Source organism: Notothenia rossii (assembly GCF_949606895.1).
Source record: "Notothenia rossii genome assembly, chromosome: 9".
Lineage (NCBI taxonomy): Eukaryota > Metazoa > Chordata > Actinopteri > Perciformes > Nototheniidae > Notothenia > Notothenia rossii.
Window position 1 is genome coordinate 73,654,689 of NC_136907.1, and position 18,291 is coordinate 73,672,979.

General features: G+C 41.0%; 1 protein-coding gene and 1 long non-coding RNA gene across 2 annotated transcripts in view; one reads left to right on the forward strand and one right to left on the reverse strand.

Annotated features, from left to right (window-relative positions):
- The window catches only part of LOC307020224, a 411,310-nt gene that overhangs the window by 348,360 nt on the left and 44,659 nt on the right, over window positions 1-18,291 (forward strand). The gene's annotated exons all lie outside the window — the stretch shown is intronic.
- The window catches only part of lig1 (ligase I, DNA, ATP-dependent), a 71,459-nt gene that overhangs the window by 41,655 nt on the left and 11,513 nt on the right, over window positions 1-18,291 (reverse strand). Inside the window, exons 6-14 of the mRNA XM_079651387.1 lie at window positions 15,158-15,514; window positions 14,900-15,008; window positions 9,464-9,550; window positions 5,838-5,894; window positions 5,038-5,096; window positions 2,918-3,031; window positions 2,484-2,650; window positions 2,034-2,110; window positions 1,687-1,778 (exon numbers count right to left, since the gene is read on the reverse strand). Of these exons, the coding sequence (XP_079507513.1) occupies window positions 1,687-1,778; window positions 2,034-2,110; window positions 2,484-2,650; window positions 2,918-3,031; window positions 5,038-5,096; window positions 5,838-5,894; window positions 9,464-9,550; window positions 14,900-15,008; window positions 15,158-15,514 (1,119 nt within the window). The remainder of the gene's footprint in view (window positions 1-1,686; window positions 1,779-2,033; window positions 2,111-2,483; window positions 2,651-2,917; window positions 3,032-5,037; window positions 5,097-5,837; window positions 5,895-9,463; window positions 9,551-14,899; window positions 15,009-15,157; window positions 15,515-18,291) is intronic.

The window sequence follows — 18,291 nt, forward strand, 5'->3', positions numbered from 1 at the left end:
TCAAAGGGCCAGGAAATATACAGGGCTATGCATCCGTGCAATTACTTGCAGTGTACAGCTGCATGTAAGTGTTTTGTAGAACACTGGGCAAACCCAACTCAGTGATTAAAATGTCCGATAGTGTCGAGTAAACCTGCTGCAGAGCCACTATTTCAAGTATACTACGTCATCGAGTGGCGCAGAAGGACTGTTTAAATGCATGTTAAATGCCAAGCATTCGGCGCCACTCGATGACGTAGTACACTTGAAATACTTGACATTGAGAAACGGTCACTGTCTGAAATCAGAGCCCAGTCTGCTCTGATTGGTTAGGCTCTGTTGTGATTGGTCAACCTCTTAGATATGTCCCGCCCCTTAGCTTATCCCGTACAATGTACATTACATGCACAAAAGCCTATATAACAAACAACAGGAAAGGGAAAACCCAAAGAGCATAAAAGGGCCCCTTTAATAATTACGATATATTTAAAAACACGACTGAATGGTAATTGCTCATGAATTATTCGTCGTAAAGATCTATTTTATCCCTACAAAGAACTTACACAGACTTGACCCGCCTGATTAAGTAATGGAGTAAATAAATAAATAAAAATGTTAAGAAAGCCCAGAGCAGCCCACAGATCAATGCAAATTTCCGCAACGAGGCTCTGGCCTAATTGACTCTTATTAAAGCGTACCTGCAGTCGTGAGTAAGCCACGAATACTAATGAGTGAGAAGCGAGTTTATTTAATTTGGTTTAGGTGGTGTTAGTGGGAGTATGTCGGATCAGTGCTAAAAGCAGGTGGTGAGAGAAAGACTGTCATAACTTCCTCCAGAAAGTGATAAATTATGCATCCTAGTGAGAAGCTGTGTCGATTTCATACTCTCTATTTCATACATCAACACTGAGGTTTATTATTCATAATCAGAGACACATTTGGTTTTGTTTGTAAATGAGCGGATATATGAAGATTATTTTAACACAGTGTTAACACGTGTTTTAAAAATAAAGTTATTATTACCTGCTTTAACACTCTCACCTTTCTCCCGTTCAGCGTGACCTCCTAGAGGGGATTTTATCTACTTGTTTTTTTTTTTAAACGGATAATAACGTCATACCAACAAGTACAGAAATATCTCACTTACTCAACCGTGAGAAAGTTTCTACCCAACCAATTCAACGCACAAAACTTTGGTAAGCTCTCACTGGTCTAACTTTTGAAACCGTATGTTGATTTCTGAACGGAAAGGACTTAAAAAGGGGGTTGACATCCACCTGGAACCATGTTTTTATATTCACTCACGTAATCATTTTTGATTGTCAATGTTGTGAATTTTTTTTTTTTTTATTCCATCTGGAAAAAGGGATCCCTTCTATGTTGCTACGTCTGAGGTTCCTTCCATTTTCTTTCTGTTAATTGTGGCGTTTCTCTGGGGAGCTGCTCCTTGTGCACAGCCAGGGTCTTAGTACAGAGGGTGTCATATGTTGTACACACAGTTTAAAACCCCTGATACAAATGCATAATTTGTGATATTGGGCTATTTCGAAAACATTTGATTGATTTATCTGATTGACTTTAGGAAGGGATCTCTCTAAGGCCAGTGCAAACAGAAGATTAAACTGGTTCAATGTGAAGATAGACCCCTGATTGTTTTTTTAAAAACAGAAATAAATGGAGAAACTACCCTTTAAAATGCAATATTACCTTGTCCAGGGGGGGTGAGGCACACAGCCTGGCTCAGTGCTGATAGGACGCTCTGCTCAGCCAGGCCGATCCTCAGCTTCCCAGCCAGGGACCTGCCAATCAAAACCACAAGACCCACAGCTGTAAGTGCCGACGCCCATTAAACACCTGCTGCCAAAGACTGCATGCTTGAACATTCACACTAGGAGTAAAGGAAGCATCTGTGCATCTATATGGACTGTGGTGACACACACACATTAATGTCCATGTGTGTGTGTGTGTGTGTGTGTGTGTGTGTGTGTGTGTGTGTGTGTGTGTGTGTGTGTGTGTGTGTGTGTGTGTGTGTGTGTGTGTGTGTGTGTTTTTACCTGACTATGTAGCGCGCCTCGGAAAAACGGCATGCCACAAAGAGGCCTTTGATGATGTCGATTTTCTTATTCATGGCCTGAGGCAGACGGGAGGAAATTGAGATTCACAGAGGGAGAGAGAGAAGAGACAGAATGCAAAAAGACTGAGGTCACTGGCGAGTACAAACTCCATGTTCAAACCAGAGTATAAAAAAAAAAAGGCACAGCAGGAATGAAAAGGGAAGGAATGAGGATGAGGAATTCCAGCTAGGTGACGACTTATTCACAGGCTGAGAGATTACCCTGTGCCCTCTGAAGGACGCTCATAAACTAATAATTCAGAGTTCGATACACAATCCCATTTCCTTTCTTTTTCCCCTCTGGACCCAAAAACTTAGAGCCAAATAGAGGGACAACAATATTCGTCCAGGCCTGCTTTCCTCCTAATGGAAATGTTATTCTCCGGCTCACCGAGTTCCCACTCATGCTGCCGATTTCCTTCAATTTCCTGAACACGCCCCCTGCCGTCAGACTGGCCGGCTGGAACATTATGCGCTGGTTGCTACGGGAACTCTCGGCCACAAGACCCAGATCTCCTTTCTCCTGCGCATCTGCCTTGATTTTGTCCAATTGTCGCCCTGGAAACAAGAGCGAGGCGGTAAATAGCAGCCGCATCGCCGACTGATGAGCAGAGATGGGGCGCCATTAGCAGTTAGGCTGAGGATCCACGAGCGGGTGTCCGGGTGCAAATTAACACTGTGTGTGTGTGTGTGTGTGTGTGTGTGTGTGTGTGTGTGTGTGTGTGTGTGTGTGTGTGTGTGTGTGTGTGTGTGTGTGTGTGTGTGTGTGTGTGTGTGTGTGTGTGTGTGTGTGTGTGTGTGTGTGTGTGTGTGTGTGTGTGTTACCAGTGGCTTGAGCAACAGCTTTCATCAGCACCGTCTCTCCAACACCGAGCTCCAGCCCCAGGTAGGCGGGCCCCAGCTGGTTCAGACACAGGTACACGCAGCACAACAGGTCGTCTGGGGAAACCACACACACACACATTTAATCACACAAACATACAAAGATTCGACACACAAAATTACATTATTTAATTGGGGAGAAACTGGGGAGAGAATCGATCTGAAATTCACGAAGCAGAAACACCAGATGCAAGGATTTGAAGTCAAAGATTACAACAGTTACAAAACACAAGGCTCAATGTTCCCGGGAAAGTAGGTTTTATTTTCATAAATTATTTAGGAATGTCGCAATATACGGACAATAATGTGATGTTTAAATTAACATTCAAAATGATAAATATGTGTTGTCATCTAGTACTTCTTAAAATAGACATATGGATGTGTACATGTTGGATTATGATTTGGTAACGTGTGCCTTTTGCCTTTTATCTACACTGAACCTTTGCTGTAAATGTTCCCGCTGTGGGGGGGGGGAAATGATTTTTGTTTGCTTATTAATGAAGAAAATAATCAGTATTTCAGTGATTGTGCAGTAACATTTTTGAAGCTGCATCTTGCTCACAAACCCACAACACGAAAACTCAGCTAGTTTCTTAAGATCTGTCTCGCCTGTAAACGAGCGTAATATCTCCTCGTTTAATCATCGTCCACTTTGCCGACCTCCCCAAGCGCAAATCAGTGATTTCATTTTCCAAAGATGAGCCAAAACATACAGTAAAGAAAGTTACGTTTAGATTCTACTAAATGCATTATTTATAAATGTTTTCAATGTTATATTAATATTGCGACAATATCTTTAGAGTAAAATGAGATGTACTTTATTCATCCCAAATTGGGAAATGATGTTGTGACAGCAGTGGCATGTAAACAAGGCTCTGGACACCTTCATTATTTAGATCACAATCATCTCCAGTAGATGAAAACGGGCCGAATTGGTGGGTGATCAGCAAACTTGGGACGCAATAAACAATATATTAACTATCTTCTAGATCAGGGGTCGGCAACCCGGAGCGCGTCTCCCCGTTACCTGCAGAAGGAAGCCATGCACGCAACGCAGCCCCGCTCTCTTTAACTCCAGGTGACTTTCTGCCGCTTTCCTCCGTGGTGCAGTGCTGATCGTTTCACCACGGAGGAAAGCACTTCACTAATTGCAGTACCCATAAGGAGCTGTACAAATGACGCAGTTTTTGCATGGCTGTGTTTATTTAGTTGAAAGCCCAGTGGCGATCTGCTCATCTCTCATCGAAATAATATCCTACAAAGGGGCGGACTGGCCATCTGTGTGTTGAACTTTCCTGTCGGCTTCCAGACCGTAGTCGAGGAGGGCAGAAGCAACAAGCTTTATTTATTTAGCTGTTCTTCTGTTTCACAAAATACATCACAGACCTCTGTTTTTCTGCTGCCTCCTTTCACTTCCAGAAACATACACACGACGGACGTACGTTCTCGTTCTCTCTCTCTCTCTCTCTCTCTCTCTCACTTTGCATGACCCTAATATCATAACATGTGTGCTCTGGAGAATCACAGAACGGACGATCGCCCTTATTATTATGCCGTTTAAACCAATTGTTTAAATGTGTTGGTTAAATTCGGCATCATGTAAGTTGCGCTGACAGGTCCACACACTGCTTCCCCGCAGCGAGGCTGATAGTTGACGAGCGTCAAGCTCCTCAACCCCCCCCCCCTGTTGATAATTCTCGATCGTTGGCACGCTGATAACAATTTTTTGAAAAGCTTTAACACACACACACACACACACACACACACACACACACACACACACACACACACACACACACACACACACACACACACACACACACACACACACACACACACACACACACACACACACACACACACACACACACACACACACACACACACACACACACACACACACACACACACACACACACACACACACACACACACACACACACACACACACACTTTTATGTGCAGCCTGGCTTCTTCATCATCTCGTTGATAGAGTGGCTGGCAGCCAGCTGTCTGTGTAGCTACATCAGGATGCATTATGGGAGAGATAAAATAGCATTTACCTGGAGAAAGCAGCAGAACGGAGCGGAGCAGGTTCGACAGTGTCTCGATGTTCCTCAGCCTGGGAAACGACAAAAGGATTTGCTTTGAGACAAGAAAAGACGAGTTAAACAAATGTTAAAGCCATCCTGTAAACACTGGGAGGCGGGAAAGGAGATTTGTCTGGAGGTTTTAATCAGAAATGGAAGCTGGGGGGGGGGGGGGGGGGGGGGGCAGATGAGCAGTTCATTTATGAAACATCAATTTGAGTGGGTGGGAAGAAATACAAGTCATCGTGAGGCGCTTGCCATTTATACTCCCAAAAGATCTAAAGGAACTCTTTTTGGGTGTTTTCAATTTGAAGGAAAGAGACTTCAGTTACAAATCATCCTTTAAAAACGTCTGAGTGCATTTCCTTCAACAAAACGTGTATTTTCATATAATTTTCTTGCTCAAGAGTTGTAGAGTCAGTGTACGGTGAATACAAATTGATAACCATGATTAAAGGAAACCCAAGTGTGAATAAAGAAGTTAAAATGTATTCTTGAGCATTCCTAGAAAGTGACCTAATTGTACATTTTCATTTCATGTTCCCCGTCCTCCCGGGAACATTAACACAGTTTCTCTCCCTTAGCTCAGCTGTAACAAACGTCTCTAATTATATTCCAGACATTCCCAGTAGGAAGCATGAATGGTAATTTCTGTAAAAGTGCTTTGGTCTATACTGTATCATTTTAACAGAGCAGCAATCACTTTCCCCTCAAATGGTGTTTTCCTCGTTCAGGGAAAAACAGTATGTAGTTCGTCCGTATGGAGCTCTTACCTGCCAGACTCCTCTTCAATCTTCTCAAAGGTGCGAGCCACCGCCAAGTACGGCACTCTGGAGAGAGATGAGCGAGTAGTTAGCAGGCGAAGCATTCACACACACTTTGAAATGCACAGCGTTTACCTGACTCAGCTGTTCGGAGCAGAGAGCAATTAGTGCATCAGCAGAGTGAGCTTTGATTGAGAGTTGTCAAAAACTCATTATACAGTAGCAACAGTGTGGGGGACAAAGGTCAGCGCTGCCACGGAGGGACAAATTGTGTCCTTTAAATAACGTTTGATGTGCAAAAAGAATCTATTAGGCTCAATATAGGGAAGGTAGAGAGAGGTTTTTTTAGACTAAAAGCCTCAAAAAGAGACATTTTCTGTAGATCTTTGCTTACATGAAACATGAGATTTGAATTCACTGTAATCAGTAGGGCTGTCCCGAATATCATTTTTCGGGCTCCGGATATTCGTAATGGGCAGCGAATATTCGGCCCGCGGGGGGGGGGCAACACGTGTATTTTGGTGTATTCACGGCATTCATTTTGTTATTCTACAGTATTGTTGTTTTATAGTTATTTGTTAATGTAACCCAATTTGTGTTCTGTGAAATTGAAAAAGGACATCGCATTGTGTTTCTTTCGTTGCAGTTGCATTATGTCTTAAGTGTAATCTGGCTTGGCTTCCTATTTATGGACATGCTTTTATTTTGAAGGAGAGTTAGCGCAGTTGACAGGAAGTTGTTGTTGCTATGGAAACAACGTGACGGAGATTAACGGAGAAAAGTAATATCTACATATAAAGACGGAGAAAGTAAACGATAACGTTTATGGTTAAGTGTTAGCACCCCCCCGAACAAGCTCTTACGTTGATATTGAAGATTCCAATAAATTCAATTTTTTTTAAAAACGGGGAACATTTTTAAAAACTAACAAAACGAATATCCGAATAACGAAATTGAAACCCGAATAGTACTGCGACGAACGAATATTCGGGTACGGCCCTAGTAATCAGGGCTGCACAATTAATCTCAATTTAATTGATATACAACAAAATATTGACTGTACTGATTTTAACTCGTTTTCTTATGGTGCAAAAAAAATGATATTAAGCAACCAGTCATGCCAACATTAATGACACTGTAATCTGAGTTTTTTTTTATTTGAACTGTATTGTCATGCTATATCAGATATTTTATTTAAGTGTATTTGAAGTGTACTAAGTATTATGTTCGTAACCTGTATTCAAATCAGGCTTTATAATTAGTTGAGTGACCGAGATCATGTAAGTGTATTTCAAGTGTACTATGTATTAATTTATTGAGCTGTACTTGTTTATTGATTGTTATGAACCTGCCTGAGGACCACAGATGGAAATGAGCTATTAGCTATAATCTGGCATATTGCATCTCTTCTCTTTGCTGAGATTAATGTTTTTGTATGCATGGTCCTTCTATAAATAAATACAAACAAACAAACACATTTAAATGTATTATATTTCATTATTGGGCAATCACGTGGCGTAACTGTGTATTCTACTTCTCTCCCAAAAAGTATTGAGATCTAAAACAAGACTTTTCTCGTATCCAGAAATAAACCAATCCATGGATTAGCAGAGTAATCAATAACTTGAAAGTGAATTGGTAACTATTTTGATGATTACTAGTTTCTGTCCAATTTTGGGAAATGTGGCTTAGTTCCAAGGCTTTGTTGCTTTTGTCAATTGTATTCGCTAGTTAACCTTTTTGTTTTGGGTTATGGATTAAATTATTTTCTGACAATCTCATAGGAAATTACCTTGCAGCTCTGATGTGGTAAAACACATGAGGTAATTCCCTGTACACTCACTTCCTAACATCTGAACACACTCCCATAAAACTACCACAGTACTGCCGAATATCGCAGGTCACCCTTGAAAAAGAGATCTTTTGATCTCAAGGGGCTTTCGCCTGGTTAAATCAAGGCTACAAACAAACAAGATCCCAGCAAGTAGGAAGCACAGGTCAGTGAAATGCATCCGAGACGTTGTCCCCCAAATTCTGCACAAGGCTGTGTCGTGTCAAATAACCAAAGCCTTTTATTGTCATTATACACTGAGTATAACGAGATGCAACTCTGTCCCGGTGTGCAAAAAATAAAAACACATATATAACACTAAAAAACACGGCAATAGGACAGACAACATAAACAATTATACGGGGGAATAAAGTTAAAAATATTGATATAAAAATAGTATATAAAGTGCATTAAAAGTGTGTGTATGTGTGAGAATGGTTACGTAAAATAACGTTACATTGGTTGGGTAATATAATCATTTAAAACATAGTCTTATACTCTGAGTTATCTTTTACACTGTTAAATTGTATTTTTTTTAGTCATGTATGTGTTTAATAATGACTGACAAATCTGAAAGCAGTCCGTCATTTTGACAGATTAGAACAAACCCAGAACAGCGCCAAAGTTTCCCCGCAGCGAGGCTCCGGTGTTTTGCCGTCAAAAAGTAAATGATATCGTTTCCAAACCTAACTTTGCCGTAAAAACCGTTGAAATGTCTGGGAGTTTTTGCTTTACGCTGTGCGCGCTCCCGCGAGGTGCAGTGGGTATACATAACACGGCGCTACAGTGCACGAGCCCGGCGGGTAATAATCATGGATGTATAATAAGAACTGGATACAGCGTGGGAGGCGGGGCCTCGTTCATTCCTATGAGAGTTGCTCATTGGCGCATGAAGACAAAATGGCCCAACTTTTGAGAGAGCGAAACGTCACGAAAGTATTCATATAATCATATAATCCGTTCTTATTGTGCATCCATGGGTAAAGGTAAAACTCATGTAGTGCTAAACACGTCACATCACATGAACGTCCCGGGCGGCGCGGTCCCGTGGGTTAGATGCGCGTTCATAATGCAGAGGGATATAACTCTCAGAATAACGTTATTAGCACATTTTACAACTTGAGGGCCGAATGTTTTTAATAAGGGCTATACAAACGTTCATACTGGGTTTATTTAGTTTAAAAATAATTATCCAACGATTAACAGAAGTCTCTTTCCCAGTGTTAGTCAATGGGAAAAAGTCTTTCCGGGCCCAGCGACTGATACGGAAGTGTAGTACCGCCGTTTGGCCACAACGAATATTTTCCGCGCGGTCCAGCGCACTTCCTGGGGGCTTGGTAATAATGGATCTTGACGGACATTTTAAGATCCTGTCCGTCAAAATGACGGGCAGCGAAAAAGTCTAGCGCCACCACCGGTTGAGGGTTTACATTTCAGGAGGGTAAAGGACGTGTAAAAGGGGGATATGCAAATGGTTACGGACGAGGGGGTTTTATGGTTTAATGATGGGGATGTTTAGATGATGCCTAAGGGAATTTAAGGGTGGGACCAGTTGGCTTTTCTCTACTACATAGTGTGACTGTAAGCTGTGTTCTGGGTGCAGAACTTCTCTATCCTCTGAGGATGAAGTTGCTCTGTTCCTACATTTGGGATCGATTCTACTTGTATATTGACTTTCTTTATTAAATATAACAAAAGACAAACTTTGTCCATGAATCATTTATCAGTTTCTCTTAAGAACTTCCTCCACAGGCTGTTCACTTGAGAGCTGAGTAGAAGTCTAAGTAATGGTAAAAAGACGTACTTCTGGCCTTGCTTCCAGCAGGCGTGCTCCACAGGATGGTAGTTCGGTCGGGCCGGATTGTAGTCCGATTGTCCCGGGGTTGACTCCCTGAGGAAAAAAAACAACGACAAATAAATAAAGAACAATCGGCACATCTGTTGAAGAGAGATCAAATCAACATTTATCAAAGCCCCAAATCACAAGCAATGCCTCAAAGGGCGGTACAAAGCAAAGACACAAACCAAATACAAACGTCATAGCATAACAATTATAAAAACATTACACAGCATTATACATCAACATAAGTATGTCCATGGGATAAAAGCAGTGTTCCCCACAGAATTTGATTCCATTTGTGGGGGCACCGCACCCCCCCACCCGGCAAGACAAGCCAAAGGCCCCTTAACCTATTCGGGCGGCCCACGCATCCACCCCCCCCCCCCCCTCAAATATAGAACAGCTGTACAAGAGAGCTATCAAGGTGTTTGACAGAAAGCCTTATTCATACCACCACTGTACCATCCTTGAAAAACACAATTTTTTGAGTTTTGACAATTTTAAGTATTTTAAAAGTATGTGTTTTTTCTATAAATGTTTTCATGGACTGCCCCCCCCCCTCCTCCCCTCCCTTAGGGGAATTCATCCACAGAAAACACACTGGACGCTGCACTAGGTCAGACACCAGAGGAAACTGTGAGGTCCATCGCAGACGGACCACTTTTGGACAAAATGTCCTCTCCGTTAAAGCTCATTCTGGAATAGCCTCCCAGCTGAGATACGGGTTTGTCCCACTCACAATAGTTTTAAAGGTCAACTCAAAGAATGGATGAGAAACAAACAGACGTGTAATCATCCTCTAAACACAGGGGTATCTCCTCTTGCACTTTATATGTTGTAGCTGCTACATTGTACTGCCATGTGGTAAATGCTTGTATATGCTGCTCATGCTCTTTCTGCATATCATGTATTTATTTTTGCTATGTATATAAAGGTCAGGTCTTTAAATGTTATGTGAGGGACTGTGGAAATTAGCTCAAAGCTAAAATCCGGCATGTTTACGTTTTAAAGCATTATTTGTTTTAAATGTTCATCAATGTGCAGTGTCCCTCTTCAAATAAACGATTAAACGAAAATAAATGAAAATAAGAAAATACATGTGAGTTCATGGCTACTGTAGACAACGTTCTTGTTGCTCTGTGTTGCGTTGTTAATGAGTGAGACACACCGGAGTTGAGGATCTGTGGGGTTTACTCTCCCAAAAATATAATTTACAATTTAGCAGACGCCTCATTCCAAAGCGACTACAATGACCGATTACAGGGACGTTCTCCCTGGAGTAACTGAGGGCTACGCGCCTTACTCAACGGCACACTAGTAGTGGTGTTCCAGGCGGGATTTGAACTCGCAACCTTCTGATCATCAGCCCACCTTACTATCCATTAGACCAGGGGTTCCCAAACTTTGCCATGCCAAGGACCCCAATAGCATTATGCTCTTGCGGGGACCCCCCTTTTGCATTTTAAAAAAAATGTATGTGTACAAGTGCCTCGCGATGGAGCACGCAGTGTGTTGCCACTACATTTGGGGCCTTCTGCCTGATCAAAGCTGTCACTCCGCTTTCTTTGCCTGTCATAGCCCCACTGCCCCATCTGAACACACACCCACACAACGAGACGAGTCCGTTTGAGATGATGTACTCATCTAAAACTTGGAAAATGTCTCTTCCTCTGGTCCTACCTTCCAGTGCTTTGCAAAATAATATTTCCTCAACAAGTTGTCCTCTGAAATAAATCTGATGTATGCAAGCAATTCTGCGACATTGGCTACATCCGTGCTCTCATCCAGCTGCAGAGCGAAACATTCACTAGCTCTCACTTGCTCCAAAAGCTGAGCAGATACGCAGTTTCACTCTCAGTAGCGGCAGCTCGATTCTGATTGGCTTGAAGGGAAGTCGTGTGATTGAAAAACAAAAATATTAAAAGATTGGCATCAAAGGACACAGATTGATTGATAGATAAACAGTTATATAACATAACAATAAGATCTAAAAAAAAAAAAAAAGTAAACTTTAAAAAAAAAAAAATCCCTTTTCCCTCAAACTTTGCGTGCCCCCCTGGTGCCCCCTGACACACAGGAGCTGGGGGGGAGGCGCAACAGCGGCAATTAAAGTTTAAAACTCTCAAAAATGCTACAACTACTGTCACAAACTAGATGAATGGTTAGTATTTAGTTAAAGGAGGATGAAAGCGTAATTAAGGAGCACTATTGGAGTGACTTTGATGGTTATTGTCTCAGGATTAATTCATTGGGATTCCCGTATGAAGAAATTAAAGGACGGTGCAAGTGGAATCAATTCACAAAGGGATTAAACTGTTTGAAACACATGCTCAAAGTAAACCGGATTTTGCCGATGTGTTTATGTGGATTCAAAAATCGTAAATAATCTACAAAATGGAGGAGACCGATCTGATCGGAGCAACTGTGACAAATAATCCAACTGAAACCGGCATGGACAATGACTATGTTTTAAAAATGCGCTTATCCAGAAAAGCCCGGTTTGGACACTTTACGGGCAGAAGAAACATTTCTATTAAAGAAAGAATTATACATTTATGTCTTTTTATGCCTTTAATATCTACTAACTTGAATTGTTATTCAAATCAATTATTTTGTATATGTTATTGTAATGTAGAGACAAGGCTTTTAGTAACAATCATGTATTGCTTTACAATTATATGTAAAAAAGAAAAAGAAAAAAAAGAATTAAAGACAAAAAAAAAAAAAGGTCTAAATATTATATTTGGCCTCAAATCATCTGAGGCCTGGCGCCCCCCCTGTGATCTTTGGCGCCCCCCAGGCTGGGAACCACTGCATTAGACAACCGAAATAAAAAATGTTTAAAAAGGAAGACAAATGTTAAGAGATGGGTTTTGAGTTTGCTTTCTAAAGTTACTTTGAAATGTGATGCATTCAGGGAATAAGTTACTGTCGCACATCACTCTTACATCACTCTTACATCACTCTTACATCACTCTTACACATAAGGCAGTGATAAAAAATAGTCAGACGCATGAAAAATGCATTTCCTCTCTTTAAGAGCTAAAAATAGTCAGTGACTGGAATGATAACATGACCTCAAAATGACAAGCAGTTATTCACGGCTTCTGCTGAAAATACATGAATGATTAAAAGCACTGCTTTTTAAAAACTCAGATACTGTGAAGGTGTGAGCTATAATAAGGATAGATTGGCTTAAAGCACTCGAGAGCATTCCTTAACTGCGACGGCAAAACTTTTTAATAACTTTATCAATTGATAGAGAAGCATTTGATACGAGAAAAGGTCTTTGTATTAAAAAGGACATCCTGACCATGGCTCTGATTTTCCAGACTGTACTGTAAATGTATATTCTTCTGTATATTTTGCACATTTCTTTTTAATTTCTACCTCATGTATAACTCCACAGCAATGCCACTTTCAATTCTGACACACTGCACATTTTCGAGTGAATGGTCATTCTCTTTATACTTACATTAATATTTCCTGCAAACGTGTATTTTCTTATTTGTTAAAATAGCTTTTTTTGTATTATTATTACCATTATACATTTGTTCTTTTTTCCTTTATTGAATTCCTCTTACTGTGTACTAAATATGCATAAAAACAAATTCCTTGAATGCGTGTAACCACCTTGGCAACAACCCTGATTCTGAAATAAATAAAAACAGGTTCAACTTAACTTTCTGACTCATTTAGCTTCACGCTGAATATCCGCACGATTAGCTGTTGAGCCGTTTAACATTCATTAAGAGAAGGGGGGCTCACCGCCTGACAAGTTCAGTGTGTCTGACAGGTAGAAACAGACGTGAATACAAACAGGCAGGCGAGGCATCTAAATACTGAGCTGTGTGTAACTTCATTGGTTTGGTTTCTTAAGCTCTTAATAATCTTGGGCGTCAGCATTTATTAGTTTTGCTTTAATGAATGAACCCTCAGGTCTTGTGGTACCTGCCTTTTAATTCTCATTTAATGATATATAATGTTTTAAATCAGATGCAAAGTGAAAACAAAGTGGTGCGGGGTCTTTAAGGAATTACAGAACAGCTTAGGGCGGCACAGGGCATTCACTATTTTAAGAGCAAAATCAAGACCCACCTTTTTATTTTGGCTTTTAATTGACAGGTATTTTTAAATGACTGTATTCATTTTTATTCTTTATTTTTCCTCATTTATTTGGATTTCTGTTCTTATTTTATTTAGATGTATTTGTATTTCATTCTTTTTTTATTGAGTCCTGTGCTTATTGACTTCTTTTGGTTTTATCATTACCAGATACACTCTTCACAACATCAGGATGATACGTCCCCAGCTGACCCAGAAAGCGACTCAGGTCCTGGTCCAGGCTCTCGTCATCTCACGCCTAGACTACTGCAACTCCCTCCTGGCTGGTCTACCTGCATGTGCCATCCGACCTCTGCAGCTCATCCAGAATGCAGCGGCTCGCCTGGTCTTCAACCTTCCTACATTCTCCCACACCACTCCGCTCCTTCGCTCACTTCACTGGCTTCCGGTAACTGCTAGAATCCACTTCAAAACAATGGTACTTGCGTACCATGCTGCGAATGGATCTGGCCCTTCCTACATCCAGGACATGGTTAAACCGTACACACCAGCACGTGCACTCCGCTCTGCATCAGCCAAACAGCTCGCTGCACCCGCACTGCGAGGGGGACCCAAGTTCCCATCAGCAAAAACATGTGGGTTTGCTATCCTGGTTCCAAAATGGTGGAATGAGCTCCCCATTGAAATCAGGACAGCAGAAAGCTTACACATCTTCCGGCGCAGACTGAAAACTCATCTCTTTCGACTCCACTTCGAGCGATAGAATTACTAACAAAGCACTTATATACTAATAAAGGGCTGGCTTATCTAAAGCCTGTCGAATAGCACTTGAAATGTTTTGGCTCTATGAAACCTGATATACTTACAGTGTACGAAAAAGCACACGTCCCATCGTCCGGGACGTGTTATTTACAATATCGGACAAGTAGATCTTTAAATTGACTTATTTGTACCCTCTCAACGAACCAGAACCGGAAAGAACCGGAATCGAAAAGCATAACCGGAATCGTTCAAATCCAAACGATACCCATCCCTGTGTGTGATGCAGGAACATCTTACCGTACAAAAATGTAAAATACGATGCCGATCGATTTTTCTGGACAAGTGAAAAATGTATTCCACTGGACTTATATGATTCTGTTTTCTTCAAGTTGTATTTTGTTGCTTTGGATAAAAGCATCGGCTAAATGAAATGTAATGAATACCAAGTCACGTGTTACTTGGTATTCATTACCTTGGGGTTCTATTGCTTATTCATCTCTTTCTTTGTGAACCACTTTATATTACCTTTTGTGTTTGAAAAGCGCCAAATAAATAAAGTTTGATTTGATTTACCCTTTGACGTCTTTGCTCTCCTCGGCTGAAACCTTCCTCTCTGGACTCGTCTGTTTCTCTCCTTCGCTCTTCTCCGATTTCTCCGTCTTTACTGCGGCTTTTCTCGGAGCTATAGAAAGAAAAGAAATACAAAAAAGGGAAGGTGAGGGTGGAGCAGGGGTCGGAGCAGAGACATATTTAGCTCTCTCTCTCTCTCTCTCTCGCCCATTTACGGACACCTTTTTGTGCAAGCAAGGAGCTATGCAAATGTCTCCTCACCAAAGAAACTGCTGATGGGGGATTTTTTGGGCGGCTCCTTATCTTTTTGCTCTTTTGCTTCTTTCTGCTTTCTCTGTGTTTGACTTTCCGGGCTCTTTTCTGTGTCCTTTTCAACCACCTTCTCCTTCTTCTTATTCTTCTTCTTCTTGGCAACTTTCTCATCATCCTTCTTCTCCTTTGCTTCAGTTTTTGTTTCTGCCGCCTCAGCTTTCCCTTCTTTCTCCTCCTCGGCCTTTTCTACTTCCTCTTTCTTCTCCACCTCCTCCTCCTCCTCCTCATCTGGGCTCGTAGCCTTGGTCGCCGCCTTTTCAACTCGTACTTCCTTTGCTTCCTCCTCCATGGGTTCATCGGTGTTCCCTGGGTGAGACAGAAAGGCAGAGGAGTCATTGAAGAGAGAAATGCCAGCAGGGGTGACCCAGTTTATTTATTTTTTATTTGTGCGACCATGCTTTGAAGATGGTTTTCAACAAAGCTAGCCTTCTTTAGTAAATGCCGCAGGTTATGTTTCTAAGATTTGCTTTCCGCCTGAGAGTCGGTAAGCCAGAGACTATTGACGGAGCATAGAGCCGGGTCATGATACCAGCAGGGTGAGGAGGAGAGACATCAAACTTTATTTTCACTTTCCAGGTCTGCCTGCTGGACTTTTGAATCTAACTTTTAGTAAAGACAATTTGGGAGAAACAGAGGGTCCATTTCCCCCTCTGCTGTGCATCTGAAACACACATGCTGCGAACACGAAACGACATTTAAAAAAGGGGAAACCACCACAAAACACATTCTGTTATTATGCCCCAGATAACACGTCTTATTACATGGCTTAGTTGAATACTCGATTCTGATTGGTCAATTCAGAACACGTGACACGTTGTTAATACCGAACAGACAGACCGCTGTCAAGGACTTATTGACCGTTGTTAAGGACACTCGCAGCACATTATCCCTTACATATTGGACAAGGACAAAGTGTGTTTGATAGATAATATTTCCAATTTTGCTTATAACTGATGTTGAAACGCTACTCTGAGTTGTTAAGGACAAACATCTGACGCAAATGGCAGAGAGTGAATATGAAAATGTATTTTTGTGAGTTTTATAGTTGCTTAGAAATTCAACGTTGTTCCTTTACAACTCCATCTTTAAAAAAAAAAAAGTTGATGTTTTTGGCACTTTAAGTTTCATGTTGTCGAGGAATTATACTATAACCATACCACAGCAAACATTAGAATTGAATAACAGATGAGAACTGACTGTCTTTCACCGTTTAACCTTCTTTGGTCTCCGTTTATCTCTCACCACATGTCTTAGGCTGACACACAGGCTTGTTATGTTAAATCACTTGATAGATGACATCATTAAACATGATTATTTTTCCATATATTGAATCAGGAGAATCCAGAGCCAAAACTGATGTCTTAAAGGCCCAGTGAAGTGTGCACCTGTGCATGATCTGTTATGCTAATACGTATAGTAATGACCAAAATTGTCCATTGGAACCCATATCAAAAAATGTTGGAATAGCAACAAATTTGACGAGTTTTGAATTTTCCGGGGAAATCTGCAGTCGACCTTCGCCTTCGTGGGCGTGGCTTGCGATCTACTGCGTGACGTCACGAGATGGACGCCGCCGCACTGTTTACATTCACCACCGTTCGTTTTTTCTCTTTTTCAAAGTCGAATTTCTCAACGTTTTTGAGCTAGTATTTTCCTGGAAAGTGTGTCGGAGTCGACTGGAAGTGATTTCCAATCGAGAAAACCTGACAATGGAGGCGACAGTGAAGAAAGAGGGATGGAAAACACAGGGGAAACGATGCATTGCCGCTGGCTGTAGTAATGTCAAGTCTGCCGAAGTGGCGATGTTTCTGTTCCCAAAAGATGAAGGTGAGCCTGGCTGGTGTCATTGTTTCGTAGATTCTTTGATTGATCATGATAAATAAAGGCCAGTGGTCGATTCGAGAGAGAGAGAAAGAGAGACTGAGAGAGTTACAGGGTTGTTGTTAGCATCTGGTGCTAGCTCGGAGCTAACGGAGATTAGCTGTTTCAACAATAAGGAGAGGGAGAGTGCTCTCCTGTGGGACTGAGAGAGATAACGTCAGCTCAGGGAGGTAAACTGTAGCCTAAGTTATCTCAGTGGGTTTGGTCATCTATGTAAACAAATATTTCCATCTATGTAATATTAGTTGTATAAAATAGGTTAAGAAATCCTTCCAATGTTTTTTGATTATTGAAATATATGTTTCATATGAGTGTTGAGAGCTGTATCCATAAATATCTTAATGTTGCCCTCAAAGTGCACCAGATTGATCACTTTCCTCATCTATCCTGTCCGAAAAGCTGTCCAAATCAATCATTTCTCTCAAACTAGTATCACTTTCCAAAGTCTCCGCCATGTGTACAATCGCAACTGGGTACATCTTGTGACGTCACAGCCACTATCGTCTGCAACTTCCGTTAGGCTCAGACGGCAAAATTAATAATTCATTCATTCATTAATTATTAAAAATTATTTTAGCCATGAACAGGCACAATGATATGTAAGGAATGAAACTGCCATTTCATTTTGGTGCAAAAACATGCACTTCACTGGGCCTTTAATATCGCTTATTTTGTCCGACCAAAAGGTCAAATCTTTGCTCATTCAGAATCAAACAACTAAAAACCCTGCAAATCCTCACATTGTGGACGCTGGAACCAACGACTGTTTGCTGTTTGGTAATCCACTCAAACGATATTATCAAATGTGTTGCAGAGACAGATTATGTTGATTAGCTAAGCCAGGACGGTCAAACTCAATTTCATCGCGGGCCACATCAGCATTATGGTTGCACTCAAAGGGCCGGTTGTCGGTTTAAGACTATATCAGATACATATATAAATATTTAATATATATAAACAGTATTATATTACATTATTGTCACTGCATTGGAATATTATGGGATAGGGTAATAACTTCATTATTAACTACATATGAAAGCAGAAGTCTAGGGCAAATAATTGGTAGTCTCTTCAGTGAGAATGTCACAAAATGATTTTTTTTTTAAAAAGCCAAATTCTGGAAAAAGATTGAAAATGTAAAAAATGTGAAATGTTGAAGCAAAAATGTCAAATTCTGAACAAAATTCATATTTGAGATGCAT